The sequence below is a fragment of the Camellia sinensis genome, chromosome 5 (genome assembly GCF_055761805.1).
Source record: "Camellia sinensis isolate YWXY chromosome 5, ASM5576180v1, whole genome shotgun sequence".
Taxonomy (NCBI): Eukaryota; Viridiplantae; Streptophyta; class Magnoliopsida; order Ericales; family Theaceae; genus Camellia; species Camellia sinensis.
In genome coordinates, this window is record NC_138965.1 from 121,640,890 (window position 1) to 121,658,534 (window position 17,645).

General features: G+C 34.6%; 1 protein-coding gene across 1 annotated transcript; it reads right to left on the reverse strand.

Annotated features, from left to right (window-relative positions):
* Positions 1 to 12,925: 12,925 nt before the first annotated feature.
* LOC114319561 ((+)-neomenthol dehydrogenase-like) lies at positions 12,926 to 15,704 on the reverse strand. The gene is made up of 4 exons (XM_082872048.1): positions 15,660 to 15,704; positions 15,375 to 15,443; positions 14,460 to 14,636; positions 12,926 to 13,294 (listed from the first exon to the last, which is right to left on the reverse strand). The coding sequence occupies exons 1-4, from the start codon at positions 15,702 to 15,704 to the stop codon at positions 12,926 to 12,928; spliced, it is 660 nt and encodes a 219-aa protein (XP_082728174.1).
* Positions 15,705 to 17,645: the final 1,941 nt, after the last annotated feature.

Here is a 17,645-nt window from a genome sequence, read left to right on the forward strand (position 1 = left end):
TTTATAATCCTTTGTAAACACTAATGTAGTGGTAATATACTTTACTTTTGTTGTACAAATGGTGACACTCTTTTGTAATTGAATTTTCAAAAAAATTGCACTACTAATCACATCCAATTGTGCCTTTTTTTTTTTAATTTTTATTTTAATCGACGAAAATCAGTTGTTAATTATTAGATTAACACTTGATCTGAATGGAAATGTTACAATTTGAGGCTCCCTATCTTATGTTTTTAGTCTTTTAGCTTATAATATTTGATACAATAAAGTGTTTTTTTTAATCATTTTCAGGTTAATATCACTTTGAAGACAAAAGGATCGCAAAAAGAGCAAAAAATCCATGACTAAGTGAATGCACACGAGCGGAATTCACAAATCCGCACGAGCGGATTTCCTTGCCAAAATTTCTCTCTGACTGAATCCGCATGAGTGGAATTTCCAATCCGTATGAGTGGATTTGCCTTGATATTTGTTCGCGTGTTTTTGACTCAAAATTGATTGGAGGATATAAAAAGAGATTTTGGGGGACCTATTTTGGTATCTGAAACCCTAAAGAAGAAGGCTAAAAGCTAGAGAAGAAGAGCAAATCATCAATCCATGGCTTTCTCTTCAACATTTGAAGTGTTCAACCTCTCTATGAGCAGCTAAGCTTTCTTTTTAGGATTGAGATGAAACTCTAATCAAGTATCATGTAATTTTTTATTTTAATTCTAGTTTTTTTTTTTTTTTTTTGGAATTGGATAATCGTTGTATGATCGTTTTTAGATCTTTTATTCAAATAATCTTTTCATTCGATTTATGTATTCGATTTCTGTGATTAAGAATGCATGATCATACAACTGTTTTAATTTCTTATCCATGCAAATCGTGAGACGAGCCATGCTTAGGGGAGACGAATTGTGTTTCAACCTTAGTTTAGTGTAGACGATTCGTGCCTACGTTTTGCATATACTCATCTTCTTGATGATGATATCGGGGCTTGTAGCCACGATACATCATTATTATCCGGGCTATTGATTTACTAGAATTCGAAATTTTAATGACATGATATGAGATTAGTAGTGGATTCGAAATCCTAAGCCTCTCTCCATATTCAGATTACTCTCTTTATTTGCTCAATTATTTTAGTTTTAATTTAAATTTTCTTTAGTAAAAAATCAAATCATCTTCTCTTTTTCAAATTAAATTAGAAATTACCACTCGAATTGATACAACTCAGTCCAAAATTCTTGTGGTACGATACCTGGACAATCCACTGTTCTACTGAATTAGCTCTTTATTTTGTTCTTTATTTTTGATTGAAAAACGACCGATCAATTTTTTTGCGTCGTTGTTGGGGACTTTGGCATGGTTGTTTAATTTGATAGTAGTTTTTATTTTAATTTATAATTTAGGATTTTATTTTATTTTTATTCTTGGTTTACTACTCTCTCTCTTGCTAGTATCTACTTGTGCAGGGTTTTCGCCTGTCTACATAGCAAGTTAACAGCCTGCAAGTGATTAAAATTATATATATATATATATATATATATATATATTCCCCCCCCTAAAGATGGCTTTATTTGGAAGTGATTTTTCTGGTCCAGAGTTTTCAATTAATGAGGATTATTGAGTAAATATGTCAGCTTATTTTAAATGGAAAGTATCACAACCTCCATCCGAACTCACTCTTCTCAAAAGAAAAATATTAAATTTTACTCAAGAAGCGGATGAGTTATTTTATCATTGTTGGGAATGATACATGAGCTATGTAGACGCTTGTCCACAACATGGCTACAAAATGACTCAACTCATTACTTTCTTTTACAATGGGTTCAACTCTTAAACAAGTCAATTTGTAGATACAATGTGGGCAACTGAATATTTTGAGATGTTCCCAGTTGAGGTGTACATTTCTTTGGATGAACTCATTCAAGACTTTCATAAGAGTGTATGCTTGCAAATTGAACCTAGTGAAGCCATAACACATCTATCTAGTGATCCAACAACTGATATGGAGTTAGTATTTTTTTCACTTGAGCCTACTATTGCACCCATAGATTTGACAGAAACTCTCCCCATAGTTATGGCCTCTTATGTGGAAGAAATTGAAAGGGATTTATGTCACACCCTAAATCCAGGCATGATTGGTCGTGGCCCACAGGGACTTAGCCCAAGGCACACGTAAGCCTAAACACAAACCCAATATCACAAAGAATAAATGTAACAATAGTCCAGTAATAAATAAACCAAAACTCAATACAGTGACATGCCACAAGTATAAATGGTAAAACCAACCATAATCAACTTCCAAAAATATATACTAAATGGAACACAAACCGCCCACAAAATAAAATAATTCTAGATAAAACCCAACCACAATGTATGCACAAAACCGACATAACAAGCTAAAACAAAATAAATGAATGTCCTAGAGGTCCATGTAATTGAGTACCTGCCCTGCCATGAGTCCACTCTAAGTCCTTCTACCACCTGGAAATGATAAACAACTAAGTCAGCTGATAGCTCAGTGAGTAGAAGCATGTATAGTAATATAGTTTTGAAAACAGGGTTCAATTCCAAAATAAGATATATATCACATAAACTATATTGGCATACAATTTTGATAAAGACAATCTGTTTCAAAAAAGAGGTTCCACAATTCAATAGTTAAAAATACTCATGTCTCTCAAGAACACAACAAATGACATTCTCCATTTAAAATAGTTTACAACATGACCATCAATAATTTTCTGGGTAACAAGTAATACGCCACAAAGTTCTCAAGGCAATAAGCTCGTTGGATCCAATATCGAACCAAGAGTCATCCTCAGGGTGGCAACCCGGGCCTTTTCTCTAAGATGATCAGATTGAATGTCACCTAACCTAGCCCGGGTCTTTTCCTTACAATCGTTGAGCACTAGAGTCATCACAGCCTAACCCGGATTTGTTCCCTAGTGGCCAGAGTCACCACACATAGTGGAATAATTTTCCTAGACTTTTATATACAGATGGTCCCAATGATCAATACAATTCAGTTTCGCATAACGTGGTAGTTCACCATTATAAACATGAGACCATAACAAATAGTTTACACTATGCCAAGTTTACACATGTTTCAGAAATAATTTAACTTCATTGATACTATAATAATTTTTCAAAACAGTTTAGTCCTGAAATAACAATTTAATTTTCCAACAGTTCAGGGTAGGGAAGCATTTAGAAAAATATGTAGCATGCAACTATTCACCTGAACACGGTATAATATAATCCTCAAACCGAATAGGAAAGTCCATGTAACGCCCTCAAAATAAACCCATAAATCATGCATTCATTACATCCATAAACTTAAGAGAGTGAAACATAATGCCATTCATCAGAGTATTCTTACAAAAGATATTACATGTTGACAAAAAAAGTAAATGCCCTAAAGGCTTACAACTTTCCAAGTCAACACTTGGGTTCAACAAAAATAGAATTCTAACTCTTTACACAAAATAATCCCTTGGCTTGATGTACATGTACTACCAAAAGATAATCAACAAAAAGGGTTATCAGCCTCAAGCCTCCCAATCTACTTCCTTGGAGGTGGCATGTCACCTGAACCTGAAAATGATGTCCCATATAGGGTGAGCCAACGCCCAGTAGAGATATGTTAAACATAATATGAGCAATAACTAAAGCATTAGCATTTGATAAATGTTTAACTCATATGAATCAACTCATAACACATTTCAGTTCCATGACAAATATGTCCATGTTCATTTTACCTTCCTTTACTTAACAAATTTTCAATTCATAATCATGGCTCAGAACCTGGCCAGACAACTTAAATGAGACTACAACTCATATCAACAATACTTCAATTTCAAATGAGACAATAGCTCATAATAAAACACTTCCATACTTCACAACAGATACACATATTTGCTGTATCAATGTCATATTAAAACACTTCCATACTTCATAAATGATACACAGATTTGCTGTATCAATGTAGTCCATCCCCTATCTCCTCCTAAATAACATCTGGTTTAGGAGTCCATCCCATATCTTCCCCTAAACCGTGGAGTACATCCCCTATCTCCTCCCACACAAAGCAATGTATATAAACAATTATCATATACACAATCAATCAATACACAGATTTGCTGTATTATTCCAACCGTCACATTCAATGACATATTCAACGTGATTAGTTTCAGTTTTCTCAAATCAACATACAGTGTCTACAACAATCACGACTATCCTCCACCAATAGCCCAAAGCAATTATTTCTAGACAGATAATAAATGCATCAACAGATAAATTATCAATATTTTCAAAGGTGAGTGATTAATTAATCCAACTCCACCATTCCTTCTCATAACTTCCCAATTCCATTATTTCACAATGAAAGTCATTAATTACACTAATGACCCAATAAAACCCCAAATATGGCATTTTCCCCCTTTTCCAATATTGACCCAAAGATCCAAATATTATCATTAAACATCCACAATCTCATTTTAAGGCTCAAATACACATGTATTGGCCAAAAGAACAAAACCCCTCTTTATTCAAGTTGAAACCCTAACACCCAAAATCACCCAACTTTAACATTATATCAAAATGACCAAAAGTTTATGTCAAAGATTATAAAAGTGAGTAGTTATCCCTACCTCAAATTCGGAGCCCAAAAGAGAAGGTGAAGAAAATCGAAAGTGCTCCAAATCCCAAGATTTTCGGATTGATAGATAGCCCAAGCCAAGCTCTACACTCTTTGCAAAGGAACTAAGGTAAAAGATCACTCAAACTAGATCAAACCTTAGAGAGAAGGTGAAATGTAGTGAGAGAAGCTCTCAAAATAGGCTTTTGAAAAGTAAGAGAGAGAGTGAGAGTTGAAAAAGTGATCAAAATAACCCAGTTGCCAACTGATATACGTATGACCCGCTCGAGCGGAGAATAGGACGCTCGAGCATCAAACACAAAAACTGGACCCGCTCGAGCGCCAAGACACAATTGAAAAACTCCATCTGCTCGAGCGCAAAGGAACACCCGCTCAAGCGTAGATTACACTCTTCCAGTATTTTTACAGACAACGAACACCCGCTCGAGCGCAAGGATACCCGCTCGAGCGCGACCCGCTCGAGCGTAAGGAAATCCGCTCGAGCGTGAAAAACACATCTGCAGTATCTTTGCAGACGAACAAACTACTGAAGGTATGCAAACTCCGCTCGAGCACAAGAAGACCCGCTCGAGCGAATCACCAAAAATCTGGGCAACAAGAGTTGGGACAAAAGCTCAACCAACCTGTTTGAAACACGCCCAAGACAATTCTGAACTCAAATACAAAGAGTTAGAGGACGGGAATGAAATACAGACGACAACAACTATCAATGGAATCGATTCCAGAATACAGTAAACATGAGAGGGAAAATCGGGATCGCTATAGTCCAACTAGTGCCCTGAACCAAGTACGAAAACTATATGTCACTAGTAACTCAAAAAATACTAAAAAGAATAAAAAACTAAGTAACCCCAAGCTAAATGACACTATCACGGCTCAACCCAACTCACCTTTACTATTAAATAATACCTAAGTTCATATTCTTTAAGGTCTCAAATTACTCAAGACATGGGTTCAGATCGAAACTTAATTAAATGTATTAAAAAGAATAAGAAACTAAGTGCATTTACTATTAAATAATACCTAAGTTCATGTTCTTCAAGGTCTCAAACATGTGACTTTGAGATAAAACATAATTTTAAACAAGTTTTCCCAATCTATTTGTTAACTTTGAAAATTAAAAACCCACTCCACACTATTAGAAAAATTCCAAAGCCCTCCAAATATTAATGAATATATCCTAAATTTCAAACCCAATTGGTTTAACTTGATTTGCTTATCAAAATAATTATTGACAATTAATTATATCCAAATAGATTGTTTTCTGCAGCACTTTAAAGAAATTGACGGTTCTCTTAATATACACTAGCAATCAATGCAAGGACAAAAATTTAAGAAACTAGACTCATAACCGGTTATAATGACGCTGATTTGATAATTTTTAGATTTATATCCAAAGAGAACAACATTTCTGAAGTTACTGTTTTGTATTAGTTTTTTGGACAGATTTGAACGCATCAGTTTATATGGATTTTGACTCCCAAAAATTATAAGAAAATTCTGGTATGCAATTCAATATGTAATTAATGTACTGTAAAAAGTTCAATTCAAAATTCATCCGTTCGATATGATTCCTCGATTTTTAAAGTTTGTGACTTTGTACAGAATTCTTATCGAATGGCTTTAGCTCTTTAATTTGCTTTAAAGTTTTGCATGATAATAATATATGCCAAACACTACCCCAATCAGCCAAACCGTTGCTTTTTCTTCCAACAACTCACAACACCCACATGCACCACAGCTATGTAAACAGCATACTATAATAGAACAAGAATAGATTGATTGTTACCTCCAATCAGCCAAACCGTTCCTTTTTCTTCCAACAACTCACAACACTCACATGCACAATAACTATGTAAACAACATACTATAATAGAACAAGAATAGATTGATTGTTACCTTAGAGTTGTTGAGCCACAAAGGTGCTGGATGTTTCTTTCTCTCCCTCTCTTTTCTATCTCTCTCTCTCTCTCTCTCGTAACACTTTTTCGCTATTATCCTCACAAGGTTGCACCTCTCACCACTTAGGGACCAATTTCGATTGCTATAGTATAAAACAAAACCCTAAATAATACATCCTCCTAATCAATTTATATTTCACGTTTATCACTTTATTATTATTGTTATTATTATTATAGTGGACTTTCATAATAAATTTATTTATAGTTTAGAATTAATTAAAATACCCTCCAATAATATTTAATTTACACTTTAATAATCACTATCAACATATTTGAGACTCGTAAAATTAATAATATTTAATTATTTATTTTATTTTTATATCCGGGTTCTTACAATTTAACTGTGGAAAAATGTAGTGATAAAGTAAATTAGCATGGATGGGATTTTATTTTTGGTTTTGATCTTATTGTTTCCACCCATGAGATTTCTTTACATGCTATACTTTTCACACTCATATTTCTCCGCTCCCGTTAAATCATCTTCCTACAATTCATTTACAACCTAGTCCTGCACTGTTGGACAGGCTGATTTATTTTCGTTACAAGGATCCATATCTCATAAATTGGAAGAAAAGAAGAAAATAAGTTTGTGTTGATGTCTGGATGAAGACAATAAATTTAGCTCTTCTCGGGAGGAAACCTGAGCATTTTAGTTTTATTTCTTTATTTGTTATTTTTGTGTGCTTTTAGTGTGGTGTGTTAGGGAAAAATAGACGAGTACGCCTTTGAAGGGAACTGCTGAGTAAGACCTAAAAAATTTGGTTTGAGACAGATTACTTAAAGGAAGATCAATATGAAGCCTTGGGTTCGAAAAAAAAAAAAATTGTATATTTGTGTTTATTTTCTAACATTTTTGTAGGTATAGTTTCCTTTCAGTTGGGGGGCATCTTTCTCCTACATTTCAGGGATGTATATTTTATTGTGTTGAATTTTCTTTCCTTTTATTGTTCTTGTTGGTCCTTTTGGGTATATGCTATTGAGGCCATTGTCATTTAAGTTGGGGAGAAAGGCTTTTGTTTTTGGTTTAACAAAAAAAAAAAAAAAAAAAAATTGACCACCAAACCCTAGGTCCCCCTTTGACCAACCTAACCCTTTATTTTTTTATTTTTTTCCCTACTGCCGTCTCTCTCTCTCTATCTCTCTCTCTCTCTCTCTCTCTCTCTCCCCTTCTCCATTACACACCCACTGCCACCCACCAACCTAACACTACCAACTCACCACTTGCCCCATTCCATGCCGTCACTGTTGCTTCCATCGAAGCACCTCTACCGCCCCCTGGTCTGTCCTGCTTTCGCTGGATATCTCCTCGTCGGTTCCCTTCTCTCTTACATTCTCTTGCTTTCTTCCTCCATCTTTTTCTCTTTTCTTGTTTACGAAGTATCACCCATCACCACCACTGCCACCGTCGCCTCAGTGGCTCCATGCTCTTCTATGTATCTTCTTTTCAGGCTTTATTGTTATTACTATTCTCTACACTTTGACCTTTTCCTTTTCTTTTTATTTTCTTTGTTTTCTTTTATTTATTTATTTTTTCTTTCTTTTCGGGTCTGTATCTATATGTGTGGTTAACTCTCCTAACTAAGGACCTCCTATCTTCTTGTATATTTCTTTTCTATTATGTCTTGGCATATCAGGTCTTCCATTGCAAGTCATTGTACTCCACCATTTGGGGCGTTTCTCCCGCCTCCTCTTACTGACTACTTTGGGGCTACCTTTTCCCTATCTTATTTTTACTTGGCTGCTTTGTTTCTTTGTATTTTCCAGTGACGGCACTGCCATGTTTAGTTTGAGGGGGGGAGGGGATGTTGACTTGTTGCCATATTTCTGCACTTAGGCTCGATCAATTGGATTTATGCTTGGTATAGAGTTTATATGTGAATATGGTTGTGCTACACTCTTTATCATGTTGTCCATCCTAGTTTCCTTATGTCTTGAGTTGAGGGTGCGCGAGTTAGATGTTTTTGGCTTATTCATGACTTATGAAATATGAATTCATTTCTGTATCATTGCATGAAGATTGTTGGTATCACTTGTCACTTTGTGCACTTACATGTTCACATTTGGTTGTGGTAGTTAAAGTTGATAGTTTTGATCATGTGTTGCTTCCAATTGCTTAAGATGAATTTGGGTTTGAGATATGAGCATGGGTTCTTGAAAGGAAAAAAGAAAAAAGAAGGGACTAGTTTGAGTTCGTAGCCTTTTTAACTCGAGTTATTAAGCCCGTTGGGGTGTCTCTATACCTAGTGCCCTAAGTTCGTTTGGATTGGGAGTCATTGACCTAACACTTGCCACATGAGTTAATTAGAAAGCTTAAGGGACTTAAACATTGCATAGTCACAAAAAATTTAAATAAATAAAATGTTTGGTCTGTAGCCTTGTTAACTCGAGTTATTAAGCCTGTTGATTTGTCTTTACACCTAGTGCCCAAGTCCGTCTGGATTGGGAGTCACTAGCCTAACGCTTGTTACATGGGTTAATTAGAAGGCTTAAAAGATCCATTCATCAAAAAAAGAAAAAAAAAATTGGACACATGTTTGATTTCAAAGATTCAAGACACTTGGTTGTTGGAAGTCAGTACATGAATAAGAGATGTTGCCTTTCATTCCTCACCGAATCTCATTTTACACAAAAGCAACATGTGATACCTTCCATCTTATTGTAATTCAATGTTGTTTGTTTGCATATTTATAGGCTCATGGATCATTTGAAGATCTATTTGACTTGCTTACTTGAAATTTTTCATAAGTGAGAGAGGCTGGTTTTGATAAAAAGGGGATGGTACAAGTATTTGTACATAAATCTGTCCCAAGTTTCAATTCCTTTGATGAAGTTGATGTTTATGGGTCTCATCTTTGGAAACCCTCACGAGACTTTACTCATCCACTTGGATAACCTTGTGGTTCAAAAGGCTTGTTGCATATGCTAAATGCAATCGTGATCCCTACGAAAGTGGCTTAGATAGATTTTGCTTTGTTTTGCTTTACTTGAGGACTAGTAAAGTGTAAGTTGGGAGGTGTGATCTAAGCCAAAATGTAACACTTTGAGGCTCCATATCTTATGTTTTTAGTCTTTTAGCTTATGATATTTGATATAATAAAGTGTTTTTTATCCTTTTCAGGTTAACATCACCCCGGAGACAAAAGGATCGCAAAAAGAGGCAAAAAGAGTAAAAAATCCATGACTAGTGAATCCGCAAGAGTGAAATTCACAAATACGCACGTGTGGATTTCCTGCCAAAATTTCTCTCTGACTGAATCCACACGAGCGAAATTTCCAATTCGCACGAGCGGATTTGCCTTGATATTTGTGCGCGTGTTTTTGACTTAGAATTAACTGGAGGCTATAAGAGATTTCGGGGACCTATTTTGGTAGCTGAAACCCTAGAGAAGACTGCTAGAAGCTAGAGAAGAAGAACAAATCATCAATCCATGGCTTTCTCTTCAACATTCGAAGTGTTCAACCTCTCCATGAGTGGCTAAGCTTTTTTATTGGTATTGAGATGAAACTCTAATCAAGTATCATGTAATTTTGTATTTTAATTCTAGTTTTTCTTTGGAATTCGATGATCGATCGTTTTTAGATCTTTTATTCAAATAATCTTTTCATTCGATTTATGTATTCGACTTCTGTGATTGAGAATGCATGATCATACAACTGTTTTACTTTCTTATATATGCAAATCGTGAGACGAGACATGCTTAGGGGAGACGAATTGTGTTGCAACCTTAGTTTAGTGTAGATGATTTGTGCCGATCGAATATGATTCGTGCCTACGTTTTGCATATACTCATCTTCTTGATGATGATATCGGGGCTTGTAGCCACGATACATCATTGTTATCCGAGCTATTGATTTACTAGAATTTGATATTTTAATGACATGATATGAGATTAGTAGTGGATTCGAAATCCTAAGCGTGTCTCCATATTCAGATTACTCTCTTTATTTGTGCAATTATTTTAGTTTTAATTTAAATTCTCTTTAGTAAAAATCAAATCATCTTCTCTTTTTCAAATTAAATTAGAAATTACCACTCGAATTGATACAACTTAATCCAAAATTCTTGTGGTACAATACCTGGACAATCCACTGTTCTACTGAATTAGTGCTTTGTTTAGTGCTTTGTTTAGTTCTTTATTTTTGATTGAAAAATGATTGATCAACACTTATAAGAGTTTGTCTCTCCACCCTTTATAAAGCATCAAAAAAAGTGCTTGCCTCTTTAATTCAACTCCTCCCAGAGAAAGTTGAACTCATGACCTCCTCTAGGGACTAAACCCTTAGAAAAGTCATTGTGGCCAAGTAAGTTTGACTTAATTGGTTAATTGTGCTCTTTTTACTGCTGTATCATAATTGACATATCCGTGATACCCAAATTCTTTCATCTTCCTTATTGAGATTGATTAACTCCTTATTGGATGAGCAATATCTGATCTTCTTAACAAACATTCAAATGGTCCTTATTGAGATTGTTTAACTTCTTATTGGATGAGCAATATCTATCCTTAGCAAACCTTCAAGTTACTAGTTGTTGAAGTTTACAAAACTTTTGTACATACTCATGCTCCTTATGTGTAGCCAGAGCCAATTCTGAGATTCAAAATTTTGATATGGGAATTTTCATATATTTAGAATAAAAAGTTATGTATCTTTTTTGACAGTATTTACAAAAGTTTAATTCCATATATAACTATTAAAATTTACTTAAATATATAACAAAGTTTGCAATAAGAAAAATAATCAAGCAAATAATATATATCTGTTTCCTGGGTTAGTGTCTAATTTCCAAATCATTGTTTTATTGTGCTTAATTTTTAACAACTATCTGAAACTTTTTGATTTGAGTCAGGGTTGGGTTGGGAACTCTTCTCTCAGGTTCTCATTTTATTTTAGATGGAATGTTGCAAGCAGCTGCTGAATGGTAAAAATTGAATAATTTGATCACTTTGTCCTAACATTAGCTTTTGTAATCATTTTAGAGTGACATTTTTATTTATTTATAATAAGGGTTTATCATTCTATAGCAGCCATGAATGACCGGCTACTAGTGGCACCCATACACCATATGTAAAGTGCAATTCTGATTATAAGATGCAAGACACCAAAAGGCCCAATATATTTCCCTTTGCATCCTTTCTTCCATTTGGTGGGAAATGAACTTTTTGAAGGGTAGAATTCAAATGAGTAAGAGAAACAAAAGAAATAAAAGCATGTAAGATTATTAAAAAGAGTGGGGGGGGGGGTGTTATAAAAAATCATTGGGCTAATAATGAGGCATATCCATCCCAAAATTCTCTTTAGACTCTACTGACCTCAATATATGAATATTTCCATGCACTTATAATGGGACTGTGTAACATACTATCCTCACAACTTTTATAATACGAGAAAAGTACATGAAAAGAATTACCAAGAGGTTGGTGTTTCCCTTAGCAGTTTCACTTTAATCCCTCTTGCTCATGCCTATCTTAGTAGGGTCAAATTGGCCCATGCATTAAGGGAATGTTTATCCATTCATGTTGGATTGTTAACCACGCTTCCATGGGATAAGGTCGCTCAAGTTAGGTCTATCGGGCTCTTGTTTTATTTTTATTTTTTTGTGTCATAGAAAGCACACATTCTTTTTGGCTTGGGTGCTCCATCTGCTATTAATGAAGTGTTTTTTAGTCTATTGGCTGTTGCACTGTATGTCTTGTTTTTTGTGGACTGCCTTGTACTGTGGCTGCTGTGCTTTATACTGGTTGTTTGGAGGCATGTCAAACTGCAATTAAGCTAGTGAAGTATGTGATGATGCTGCCTATACCCAAATACTGCATTTGCCCAAATGCTTGGGATTTGGTGTGGTATATTTGGGGAGTTTTTATGGCTTTCTGTTATATGTAAGGGTCCTAATGTATGGGTTTTTGTACTTGTTCATTCTCGCTATTTCTAGTTTAAATATGGATTTTGAATAGGATGTATGGTTCTATCATCTTTTTTATTTTTATTTGGTTTAGGTTAGTAGTAGTTATGTTCTAGGTTGGTCTTGTGTATAACTGTGATAGGCCTTGGGGTATGCCCCTTGGAATCTTGTAAATTCTCTTGTTTTATTTTATGACTTATTCACCCAAAAAAAAAAAAAAAAACGTGACAAGATGCTAACAGTACGTACCTTTTGAAAGGCGTGTATCATAATATCACCCATAGTTTAATTGCCATGAGTTGTTCATAACATTACTTATTTAAATAACATGAGAATTTTTGGAGTACAAAGTCATGTAGGATATATATAAATATATACTTATATCTTCGTCTCCAATACTGAAATAAATAGTTCTCACTCAAAAGATGACAATTCATTGCAAACAAAAAAGAGGCCGGAAGGTCCTTCATCAAGAAGTAGAGCTGGCTTCACAGGACATTCAGCACTTTGTTCTGTGCTTAGTATGCCATTGTTGTTGTTTATATCTGTTTTAACATAACCGGGGCAAACACAATTGATGCGGAATGTGGGATACTTTTTGGCTTGAAATCTTGGGTACGCGTTCATGGCTGCTTTCGACAATGTATAAGTAGACAAAAACATAGGCCAACCTTTGGATTCTAACGAACCTTCTTTGAAATCTTTTAGAAACTCGTTTAGTACCTTGTCTATTCTCTCTTCTTTAAGGCTTTCGGCATCATTCAACACTTCTTTAGCCCATTCCTTGGGTATGTGAAAGCAAAAAAAAAAAAAAAAAAAAAAAAAAAAACAAAAACAACAGAGAGAAGAAGAAAAAATCTAAGGTGAAAGAAATTGGCAACAATAATTTTTCAAATATGAAAACAACCTCCACATCCATGAGAAAGTTGATCCTAGAAGTGGTTCACATTCTTTAAACAAAACACTTCGGAAAAGTAGCCCAAAAAGTACCCAGAAAATTAAATGTATGGACCATATTCATTTTGAACTATCAAGCATGGACATTTGTATGCAAGTGACGTGTCTGTGTCGTGTTCGTGTCGGACATTGACACTCATTGGACACTTACCAACACGTGTCGGATACTCATCTAAGCATGTCTTAATTTTTAAATTTTTATAAACATACACTTTTCGGGCACTTGGAGGGCACACGTGTTCATCATTTAGACAGACATGAAACTAATTATAAGTTTGAACATATAATTATAAGATACAGAGATAAAAGAAAAATAATGTAGATTTCCAAAAAATAGTGTTATGTTATATTTTTTAAAATTATATTTGAATGATATATTCATATATGTCACATATAATAAATACATAAAATTATATATTTTGTACATGTTCTCCACGTGGTGTTTCATGCATTTTTTTAAAAAAAATTTCATGTCAACATATCCGTATTGTGTCGCATGTCTATGTCCATGCTTCACCAGAATGTGGCCAACACCACACCTATGTTGAATTTACACCATATACTTTATTTCCTAGGTACTTTCGAAGTGATTTTTCTAGATGCATAGCTTTTCCATAAAACTAAATATGGTTATGAATGCCACATCCTTCTTGTATTATGCATCACTTTGATTAAAACAATTTACCATCATTATCACCATAAAGATATTTCATGTTTTCACAGGGGGGACTTCAAAAAAATTTGTCAGTGACTCGGTGGTGACATTCTAAAGCATAAATTCTACAAATCCTAACTTCTGCATGGACAAGTTACAATGCTTTCTTAATTTGAAAAAATCACAACAATCCCCTCTCCATCTCCCAAAACAAAGTGCAAATTCCAACTCTAATACAACTCAAGCAAAAATTGTAACCAAGTAAGGCTACTTAAGTTTGCAATAACCAAAGTTCAAATTTTATACTTATAAAGGAGTATCATGTTACTTCTGTACCTTTAACTTCCCCATGCTAGAAGAGACATTTACAATCCTTGGTGAATCCGAGAGTTGGAGGAGGGGAATGAGTGCTTCAATCATCCTTTTTGCTCCATAGTAGTTTGTTTGCAAGTATTCATCAGTCAACTCGTAGTTTTGAGTCATTACTTCTTTCCATTTGTTAAGCAGTCTAGGCTGCATTAATGAGATCAATCAGTTATAGTCCTTGTGGTTTTCTATTACTTATTACCTAAAAAGCACACGCTTTTAAGAAGGTGGTGTGTCCACGTCCAACATGTGTTAGACATCGACACTCATTGGACACTTCCCAACTGTCATCAGATTCTTCTGACACGTGTCAGACACACATTCAAGCATGTTCCATTATTTTTTAAAAAACATTTAGACTCGGACACGCTTCTAACACTTAGAGGATACACATATCCATCATTTAGACACACATGAAACACTTTGCAAGATTGAACAAAATAGTTTAAGATCTCATAATAGAAGAAAAACAATGTAAATTCATACTTAGTAGTCCATCTTGCTTTAAACTTTAGAAATTTGAGTTATATATTGTATATTTTTATTTAACTTTAAATGAAATATTCTATATATGACATAATAAATATACAAACACGTATAACCCATGTGTCGTGTCCTATATTTTTAAAATTATAGTATCAATATGATAGGGATTGGAAAGGCGTCGGATAAAATTAAAATCACCATATCAGTGTGACGAGGATCCTTTAATATTAATAATGATCTCCGAAAAAAATTTAAAGGTTAGGTATAGATCTTAACCATTTCAAGAAAATAAAAATAAAATATCGAAGATAAGTAGCCTTCAGATGGTATGCATTTTTGGAATCACACCAATTTCAATTTACTCAAGAGCGAAAAAAATGAGTCATGACTAAGACTCACATCAGCAGTATCTGTTGACTTTAAAGCATCCCAATCCTTCATGACTCCACTAATCCCAACGTTGTTCACCTACAAGAATTTGAGAATTTTCTTTATTTACTTTACAAAAAATCACTAAAACATTCAAAGAGATGAGTCATAGATCTAAATTTGGATTGAAGGCTATCTCTATACATATGACTCTCACTAATAAGTAAATGCATAGTTCGCTTCCATATTTTCAAGAAGCACAAAATCAATGATGAGAAACGCAACCATTTTTCTTGTTGCATAATATAATCATACCGCTTCCTTTGTATCAAGACAAACAAACATGCTCATCAAATCCATGAATGCTTAAATTTCATTCCATATTTTCGAATAAAAGGCAAAGATGAATGCAACTTAGGGAAAAAAAAGAGTACAAATGAGTAACTAGATATTGCCAAAGTTTATCAAAATAGTAATTACAAGTAAATTCATAGTGCACTTCCATATCTTCACAAAGAATGCAATGGATGATGAGAAAAACAACCACTTTTCTTGTTGTATAATACAATCATACTGCTTCAATTCTATCAATTGAATGCATCAATGTCACGCCCCACATTTTATTACTCGAATAACATTACCAAATCCCTTATATTAATTCCATTTAATTGAGGATAAACAATAATAAATAATATCATTCTCTCACGACAACAATGATGATATAAATATGACAAGGTATTATGCCCTTAGGCTTACATTGAATAACAATAAATACAACAAAAGGGATTTACCCTTGTACATGCTTTTTAACAAAATCAGCCACAAACTATGGTTTTTAACATAATGAAAATACCACAAGTCTATCTATAAAGAAGTATTGAGGAGAAGCTCAAGAATCTACCTATTGAAGCGAAGAGGAGAAAAGCCAAAAATCAGCCGGTGACGAAAACACGATCCACTTAGATGAAAATGGAGCCCTCGCGACCCTCTACGTTTTGATCTATAGGACTAGGGGTAGGAAATGGGTGTAACTAGATGAAATCCAAGCTTTAAGGTCCAAGAAACCCTAACAATGGCGGAAAGGGATAGAGAGAAAAGCAAAAAGTGACTTTTTCGGCGTGCTACGACCTTATAAAGATGCACGGTCCAATCAAGCGTGGAAACTGACGCTCGAGCGCCAGATACAAAGGTTCGCTTGAGTGCGAAAAGTTACGCTCGAGCGTGGAATACCCACTTCCAAAAGTTTTGCAGACGAAGGCCCTGCTCGAGCGCACGAATGCCCGCTCGAGCGGAGGAGCAAAATTAGTGAAGCCCACTCGAGTGCAAGAATGCCCACTCGAGCGGAGAAGCCAAAATCTGGGCAACAAATGTTTGGAAAAACAAGTAACTAACCTGTTCCAAATGCACAACTAGAACCCGATAACCACAATAAAGGGAAGACAAGGGAAATAAGATAAGAATAACCATAAAAGGCAAAGAAATCCGGATCCAAAACATCAACGGATCGAATTCAAACCGGGGTCGCTATAATCAACATCATATTTCAAATTAAAGGGGAAAAAAAAGAGATGAATACAACTTAAGACTGAAAAATAAATAAATCAAGTACAAAAGACTAACTGGTTGTTCAACATTATCAAAATAAAAATTTTACAATTCAGCTAAGCTATAGTTGTTGATTGAGATTGCACAACAAATAAGTAAAAAGGAAATCTGATTTCGTATTTTATATCACTCTTTTTTATTCTATAACCAATTTCGTGGTGAAATAAATAAAATAATATATTTGATTCTATCTCTATCTGGAGAGCCGCCTGTAGAATTACAATTCCGTGATTCAGATTTAGAGTGTGAATCTGTACATTCTTATGAATATGAAGAGGGGATCCCCCTCGATCTCAAATTGAGACTCGCCCCCTGAGGGAGGTTTGGAGGAACTTGTTCCCCGATCACTTGTAGAAAATGAGGTAGCTCATCATGTTCAACCATTTACCACTCAAGAGAGTGGGAGAGGCTTTCTGTTATATATCTCAAGCAGTTGCGGTAGTATTACACCAACTACCTCTTCTCGGTTATAAAATAATTTAACAAAATGTACAAAATAAATAAATAAATAAATAAATAAATAAATAAATAAATAAATAAATAAATAAATAAATAAATAAATAAATTTGGGAATTGGGTTGTGAAGGTTTCAAAATGTGGTGTTACGTAACGGTTGCGGTCGTTACGTAACGGTTGCGGTGGTAAGCACTACCTGTTACACCCGCTTTTGTGGTGTGACTGAAATTTACATGTGTA

Coding starts and splice junctions, on each gene's coding strand:
- LOC114319561 (XM_082872048.1), bottom strand. CDS start 15,704: ATGGATTTGATGAGCATGTTTGTTTGTCTTGATACAAAGGAAGCG. Junction 14,637..15,374: donor AGTCAACAGATACTGCTGAT/GTGAGTCTTAGT, acceptor TCATTAATGCAG/CCTAGACTGCTTAACAAATG. Junction 13,295..14,459: donor CTAGCATGGGGAAGTTAAAG/GTACAGAAGTAA, acceptor CACATACCCAAG/GAATGGGCTAAAGAAGTGTT.